This window comes from Tympanuchus pallidicinctus, unplaced genomic scaffold (genome assembly GCF_026119805.1).
Source record: "Tympanuchus pallidicinctus isolate F22 unplaced genomic scaffold, pur_lepc_1.0 scaffold15, whole genome shotgun sequence".
In the NCBI taxonomy this organism is placed as follows: Eukaryota; Metazoa; Chordata; class Aves; order Galliformes; family Phasianidae; genus Tympanuchus; species Tympanuchus pallidicinctus.
In genome coordinates, this window is record NW_026294669.1 from 17,236,663 (window position 1) to 17,245,330 (window position 8,668).

The 8,668-nt window shown below is 35.8% G+C and overlaps 1 protein-coding gene across 1 annotated transcript in view; it reads right to left on the minus strand.

Moving 5' to 3' along the window:
* LOC128077060 (sodium channel protein type 2 subunit alpha-like) overlaps positions 1-8,668 on the minus strand; it is a 73,915-nt gene that overhangs the window by 41,100 nt on the left and 24,147 nt on the right. Inside the window, exons 10-13 of the mRNA XM_052675704.1 lie at positions 7,976-8,117; positions 7,623-7,829; positions 4,266-4,565; positions 625-972 (exon numbers count right to left, since the gene is read on the minus strand). Of these exons, the coding sequence (XP_052531664.1) occupies positions 625-972; positions 4,266-4,565; positions 7,623-7,829; positions 7,976-8,117 (997 nt within the window). The remainder of the gene's footprint in view (positions 1-624; positions 973-4,265; positions 4,566-7,622; positions 7,830-7,975; positions 8,118-8,668) is intronic.

An 8,668-nucleotide genomic window follows, 5' to 3' on the forward strand; every position in this document is an offset into this window, starting at 1 on the left:
GAATTACATATGCATAATATGTAACATAATTTTATCTAATTTTTTGTATGAAGCTCTGTATCAAGATAGGACAGAAAATAAAATGTATGGTATAATGAAATCTCAATATTTATTTATAATGAAAACATTTTGTCAAAGTATTATAGCTATCAAAATACCACATCAAAATATTTTGTATTAAAAAGCTTGCTTTTTCTGAAGTTTGAAGAAACAGCGTATGGAAATCAACTGAAATGTATGGTAATAGAAAACTACTATGAGAATAGTAACTTTTTTTCATATTTTGAAGGTAGTTTCCTATTCCTATATCCTTAGTTTTATATCAAATGCCTAGCTTTGTTTTTTGAGGCAAAACTGTGTACAAAATGGCAGATTTAGTTTATATATACATATTATTTTTCTCTGTGCAGATCTCTTGCTAAAGGTAAATGGAATATAATACTATTGTAAGGCTCAGACATACAAGCTTGAGGACTTTTTTTTCCCTTATCTTCTGTAGTTTAGAAACCATTGCAAGTTATTTCTCACAGCTATAAGAAATGGTAAAGCATGCCGAAGTGAACAGTAAGAAAAAATTCTGTGCCCAAAGAAAACTGCAGGAATTGCTTGTTTGCTTATAATTACCTCTGGTAGAAGCTGTCCAGTAGGAGAAGTTAGAGTTGAAGGTCCTCCAACTAAGGAGACTACTCCATTGCAATCTACAGCGCTGTGCATCTTCCCATTGGCTGGAAGGGCTGGCACCATTCTGGATGACATACTGGCCTGACTGATATTACTGTTACGCCTTTCTCCATGTCGATTGGGAACAAAGAGAGAGTCTCTTCTGCTTTCGTTGTCCTCAAGAGTGCTGTGCTCATCATCAGCAAAGTCATTTTCAGATCCTATATCCCTTGTGCGACCTCTGAAACTGAAAATGCTTGTTTTGCTGTTGCGCCTTGGTGAGAACAGGGAACCACGGATGCTTAGCAAAGACTGCAAAAGATTTAAATAGACAAAACATAAACAAAAAAGACAGCTCTATAAGAGATGTTCCAAGATACAGAAGTTCTTGACTTTTCAAAGAATTTTTAGGTTTTTCTTCAATAGTACCAGTGACTATGTGGAGAATGTGCTCATTAATGGGATTGAAGTAGATACAAAATTTTAGTTTAATATAGAAGGACTGAAGAAAAGTTGTGTAGGAGGCATAACAAGGCTGAGCAGTTTGAGCAAAAAATGCAGTTTGAGTTTGTATGGACTCATGAGTATATTAGAGAGTGTATCAAGGCTTGCAGATTTATATTTTATTGTATCTTCTACTTACAGCAGAGCTGAAAGTCTTTTTAGTTTTCTTCCCTTCTTCATCCCTTGGACTCCTAAGGATTCCAACTTATCAGAACTTGTCTGTCCTCTTGACAGTAGTCTCAATAATGATGAAACAATATAAGCAGTACTCAAAAACTAGCAGACAGGGGCTTGGAGAAACTCTGGAGGGACAGTGTGAATATGCCTAGTAGCATTCTTTGAACATAGCACTCAGTGCTGCAGTAGGCTGAACATCTACCTACCATGTGTCCATCAGACAACGCACAGCAAACATTCACCAGGGACACAGCTACCCAAAGATATCCTCTTACAGATGAGAAAAATAAATCAGCGGTTGCTGGCAATTAATCTTTTAATTACAATAGAAGCTTAATGGAATGCTCTTCTCCCATGCTACATATTTTATTAACAGCATTCATGAATAAATAAAATGAGTGCTAACTGTGGAAAAAAGACACCTTGCATTAAGCTTTCTTCATCCTTGTCTTTGTGCAAATCTTCTTGTCTTTTTTTATGGTAAAACTGGTTTCTGATGATTCTCAATTTGCTTACAGGTGAAAAGTGCTTTCATGCAAGAGCAATGCCTTTATCTCAGAATAATTATAATTAAATTAAAGCATATAAAAATCCATATTAATGTTGAGAACCAAATATTCAGACTTCTACATATATATACACATTATATGTGTGCTGAACTAGTAACGCCTTATAGCAGTTTGCAGGTGTTTCCCATTATGATAGGTAGTTTTCTGCTCTTAAAGCTATACCAAATCTTAATAAATTGGGATGACATTTTTTATGCTGGCTGTCAACTTCAGGCTGAGTTACTTACCGAATATCAGCCAAATGGTTTTGCTATCAATATGTAAAGTTGACTAGAAAAAAAGTGCTGTTTTATGTTCGTTTGTTTGTTTTGTTTTGTTTTTTTCCCCATATAAATAGCTGTAGCATCTATGGGAGATGTCAGTGAAACCTGACAAAATGTTAAAATAATTACTGCAGCTCTTGCAATCTTGTCATACTACTATTTGGCCCAACTATTTGGATTCAAATAATCACACATCTACTAGGATTCAGCTGACTAGCACTGCTATCCTTGCTTTATAGAGAAAGCTTCCCGTGCTGCTGTTTTATATGTTATCCAGTCTTTCCAATACATGCTATCAAGCTCTGAGCACAGCTAAATGGATCAGGCCCCTCAGGGACTTAGGAGCAGTATGCCTGCTTTGAATATCCCTACTAGGTTTGGACAAAAGCTATAAGCCAAAATGACAGCAATTTTAACACATGTAGAGGCAGAAATATATTTGCCTTCAAGCTGCTGGCAAGTAAGATGTGAAAGGAAAGCCAAGCTTTTCACAGAGGGTGCATCATTCATTCGCAAACAGAATACTGTGTCAAAGGACAAAACCTCTATAGGGGCTGGCTGGGCAGATTATCTCCCCTTACCATTCTACTGTGTTGTTTCATGCTCAGCCATCCTATTTCACTCAGGAGCTTACTGCATAGATAACAAGACAAACCAGACCTTCTTTTTTCAGTTTACATGACAGCTCAGTCTTACTTTGTTTATGTGCAGGCAATATTTGTCCCAGAGTCTTTTTGCATATATACAATTACTAAGGCAATTTTTAATTCTATTAATTATCTTCAATTTGATTATTTGCTTGATGGAAATCTCTTTGTATTTCAAAATCTTAAATGCCCTTTAAAATTTATTTCAGGTGGTCACTTATTTCCTTTCTGCTCTACAATTCATGATGTCCCAGTCAATTTTACTATTTCTTTGCTTTATTTCAAATCTGGAACATATACAATTTTTTTTTTCAGTTGATCTCCATGGATTTTTATTCAATGTGCAGCATGAATTCACATGTGATTTTAATATTATTGAAAGTCATTTCACATGCCTTGCCTTCCTAAACTTGTTCAATTTAGATGAACATTTCATAATTTTTTATGACAGCTGATAGGATGAAAGCTTTCTGACAGTTTCAGAGTATGAATAAATACATGCAACAATACTTTACTGTATGTTAATAAAGCTACATAAAATTTATATACCCTATTCAAATTTTGTCTCAAATTCTCCTCTTCCTATTATATGTGTTCCCAGACTAGTTATTTTTTTCTATTGATAATTTAATTCTGCATCAATCTGTGCATGCAAAAATAAATATATTTAACATAAATGTAATATATTATTTAATCTTATCCTTCACCAGAATTATATAAAATAGCATCAGAGAACTTAGGCTAAACAATGGAGAAGCCTATTGCTGAGTAGTTAAAGCACAAGAACAGCAACCAGAAATTCCTTTCTTCTCAGACTTTGTCAGTGACTCCTGAGTGGAGTCAAATCATTCACTTTCCTTTTCTGTAAGATTCTCCATCTTGCAAAATGAGCTTCCATTGGGAAAGAACAGTATGGCTAAATTTTGTAAATACAAGCCTAAACAATCACTATATATTTTGTCTTTACTATGGAAAACTAGAACTACCTTTATCTATTGTTTAAAGAAGATAATGAAAGCCAATAGAAACTAATGGTAGAATTTCCTATTCAGAGCATTTTGAAGGTATAGTCTGCTAAAGTACTTACATATTTGTAATGTTTTGAAATGGATGCACAACAGAGAACTGCAATTGAGGAACCACAATACAAATATATGAATACTAGTCAGTGTCTTTGATTTCTCTCTAATCTACCAAATACATCTTCGGAAATAGGTTTTCAGAAATGTTTTAACTAACAGTTAAGATATTAATAGTTAACATAAACAGTTATCCTTGGTCTTTTTATCCCTTCGCTAATAGAATGGGTTAAACTTTAACGCTGTTAAAACTATTAACTGCTTATTTGTTTGCTCATCTTTTAAATAATTTTCAATATGTAAAGTTCAAAATAAAAACCAAACTAGAACAGATGTACATGATAGAATAGAAAAAGTGTGCTGTACCTGATGGGGAGATGTGAACCTTTTTTCATATGTCAGTTGACTTCCTTCTGTGGAGAAGCGGAAACTTTTTCTTCTGATGCTATCTTCTGACTCAGACTTAGGAAACTTGTCAATATCTCCCTTGTCCTCTGCTTCAGACATTTCTTTTTGTCTTCTTCTCTTCCTTCTGTTTCTTCTTTCTTTAGCGCTCTTTGAGCTCAACTTTGATGCTTCTGAAGAACTTTCCAAGAGTTCTCCTAATCCCCCTACCCCACTGAAATCCCTTGATGCAACTGATGCTGCTGCCACTGCTGCCGTAGCCTGTCGGGTTACAAAACATAGTATTCTTATTGAGCCAAAAATGAACAATTTTATTGTTTTTTATCAATTGCTTTTATTATCCCTCTGGTAGTGCTGTACACAGTCAAAACAAACTACTGAGATGTATAGCTCCTCATTATTTAACACCATGGTTTACTTAAACACCAGATTTAGCAGTACAAGAGCATCATTATTCCTTAAAGACTTCACAAGACACTGGTCTAAAATGAAGGTAGTCAGGAAAGTGTAAGCATGAGGCATTTTCATCTACTTCAGACCTTTTTCCAGATTTCCTCTTGCCTCACATTATAGAATCACAGAATCACCAAGCTTAGAAAAGACCTCTAACATCATCCAGTCCATCCATCCACCCGTCATCAGTATTTCCCACCAAACCATGTCCCTCAGTACAACATCCAGATGTTTATTGAACACCTCCAGGGACAGTGACTCCACCACTTCCCTGGGCAGCCCATTGCAGTGCCTGACCACTCTCTCAGTGAAGAATTCCTAACATTCAATCTGAATCTCCCCTGGCACAATTTGAGGCCATTCTCTCTAGTTCTATGGCTAGCTCCATGGGAGAAGAGGATGACTCCCACCTTCCTGCAACCTCCCTTCTGGTAGTTGTAGAGAGCAATAAGGTCATGGTTATGTTCTAATTCAGCTGATCCCCTCTAAGTCTTTACAGAGAAAGCTAATCCTTGACATCCACCATGTGAGTTAACGCATCATAATCCAAGTAGCAGGTAATTGAATCCAGCCTTTTCCTTGGTGTCATCACAGCAAGGACACCGTCTTGATTTCTGCCTAAGAGCAGACACCTTGCTTAAAGACCTTAATATGTCTTTGAGCACCATATTCCTCTTCATGTTTCTTTTCCCACATTCCCACTGTTGCAGCAGTCTAGGGCTTTGTTATAAAAACAAGAGGTACATTTAACTCCTGTTGCTACTGCTGCTAGGGAGCAGAAAAAGGTTCAGTTTCTTCTGTGATTAAAACGGATGAGATGGAGCAAAGAACAGTCCCAAAATTCAGAACCTCTGTCATCAACTGCAGTGGTCAGGCTATCTGATTTGGCTCATTGGGAAAATTGGTACATGCAGTCATGAAATAAAGGACGAAATGAGAGCATAACCAATACGCTCCCTATAAAGAAACGTCTGGGGAACTAGCTGTGAAATCCCGCTGTGTAAAGTATATCTGGAAAGCCAGTAAGCTCCAGTGAGCTTCCAGAAAAGGATGGTGTGAGAAATGGCAAGAGACTAGCACTACATAGCAAAGATGACTTGTAATTATCCAGCAAAACGTATCATACTTGATGTCAAGTATTTAAAAAGGGATTGGATTTGTCTTTATAGATGAAAAAGATAGCCCAAAATTAGTTCATTCACAGTACAAATTAATGACTTTCTGCATCACAATGAGCAACCTATGCTATACAAGTTGACTTGATACAGAACTTTTCTGCCAATCAGAGAATAAGATATTAAGAGGATTATGAAGTGTATATCAATTAAAAGAGATACTCAAAATTATGTCATACTGCCTTCAGAATATTGTCCTTCTAATGTTCTAGCATAGATAAGGGACCAGATGCTGAGTCATTGCGTATCTATTTAGTACTGACAGCAAATTTCAAAATAATGGTGTAAACTGAAGCACAGTGTAACTTAGATTTGTGGATGAATAGATCCCATGTCAAAGGAGTGAAAAGATAGGTTACTGCTTCGTGAAACAATTCAGCAGCTCAGGGATCTACCTTGAAATTAGTACTTTCCATTAACATCTTCACACATAAAAGAGATCTTGACTGTAATACTGCTTTACTTCTAATTAATTGAGTAGTCATTCATCTAAAGAAGTAACAACAACTTGGCCTTTATCCAACCTTTCTCATAGTCTATTTCTTCCAGTTCTTCTCTTTTTAAGTCTGGATCATCTTCTCTGTCTCCACAATGAATCACACAAACATCTAGATAGCTCTCAATGTAATTAAAAGTGGCTTAGTGACTTTCAGGTATGAAAGTATCGTATTTTTTAAGAAATGTGCTCCCTACTGATATTTAACTTTTTTGTTAATTTGCATTTTGCAGGATTCTTTTTTCTTAGAGATTTGGAAGTGATAGGATTTGACAAAAATAGACATATGCTTATCAGATTTCACAGGTGATGTACATAACTTCTTAAGTAAAAGATTCAGTTTCTTTTCCTATTAGCACTCTCATTACAGAATCATTCTAATCTAGTGTAAGAGCTGCATGAAAATACTACCAAAACTGTAGATTCATTGAAAATCCTAATTGATAGCTTTTTATGAGCACTGTCCTGTTAAAAATAATTACTAGGGAAAAAGAAATTGACAATCAGGCCAGAAATTGGGCAGATACCTGACTTACAGAACTTGATTCCTGCATACTTTACTTTAAGACAACTAAAACTTAACACAGAAGTTTCTATCAGCATTTCTTATTTTCATGAATGTATGAAATAATTCTTTTTTCAAAGAAAATAAAAATTTATTAATAGAAGTAATATCTTTATTATAAATACTGCTGGTCTATTCTAAGGTTATGTAAACTTCTGATTAACTTCAGTGTGCTTTAATTAGGGATCTGCTAAAGAGTTTGCTGGATAGGAACCTAAGAGAACACTGTCTACTATCCATCTCTCTGTTTTATGAGTATTAGAGGGGAACTGTTAACTAAAGCAAGCCTGGAAATTCTCACTCAGATCACAGATGAGAAATACTACATCTGTAACATAAAAATGTTATGAACTCTGAGTACTTATTCAGGTTAGTAGGACATTGTTATCTCAAATATTTTGCTTTTATTTTTTTTATTTATTTTATTTTATTTTATTTTATTTTTTGAGAACTTCTTTTTCTATATCATTACTTGCCTTTATTTGTCACTTGGTTAATTCCTGATTTTTCATTGGCTATTTCAACTTATGAAACTTGCATGGCAGAGAAGATTTTTCTTCTGATTCATAAGATTTTACTATCCATTTCTTAGAGTAAGCCTGTTTAGAAAGTACAATATCCATGATTACCTGTGCTTCTTCTTGCTGCTTCTTTAGCTGTTCCAGCATCTGCTGAAATTCTGCCTCTTTCTGCTCTGCTTCTTCCATAGTTGCTTGGTTCTGCTCCTCATAGGCCATGGCAACCACAGCCAGGATCAAGTTGATCAGGTAGAACGAGCCCAGAAAAATCACCAGAACAAAAAATATCATGTATGTTTTCCCAGCAGCACGTAGTGTCTAGGAGGTAGAAAGCATATCTGCATATTAGTCCATCTCTTACCGATATTAGTCCACCTCCATGGTGTTATTTCAACACCATAATGCTTTGCTGTTAGCTGAACATTTCAACTTAGCCTAGATTTTATGCCATAAAATTTGCTTACCAGTTGATACAGGTTTTCCCAGAAGTCCTGAGTCATTAGCCGAAAGAGTGACAGAAAAGCCCAACTGAAAGTGTCAAAACTTGTGTAACCATAGTTGGGATTTCTACCAGCTTTCACACATATATATCCCTCTGGACACTGCCTACATGAAAATCAAACAGGAGGTATTTATTCATAACTTTTATTTTCCTCAGTAGTATGTATAGTATAATTCTATATAGCTCCAGAAATAATGCCTATTTTATTGTGTTGGCCCATGGCGTTAGAGGACAATTTTGGTATGGCAGCAGAAGTTGAGCCTTCCCACCAATATTGCATTACATTTTGTGCTGTGTGATGGATGGCAGCAGAGGGGCAATCTGACAAAATGGAGTCTGCCATGGAAGTGTACATGAAGCAAAGCAGTGTCACTGAATTTTTCCATGTGGAAAAAATGGCACCCATTGACATTCATCAACACTTAGTGAACGTTTATGTAGACCCAGAGTGGATGTGAGCACAGTGAGATGGATGATGGTGGTGGGTGTGTTTCAGCAGTAGCGACAGCAACAGTGGAATACCTCCACTGGTGCAGATTTTTAAGTACACGGCATGCAGGCTCACGTTTATTACTGGCAAAAATACACAATTAATGATAATGACTACGTTGAAAAATAGAGTTTTGTAGCTGAGAATTTCTTCTATCAAACAGTG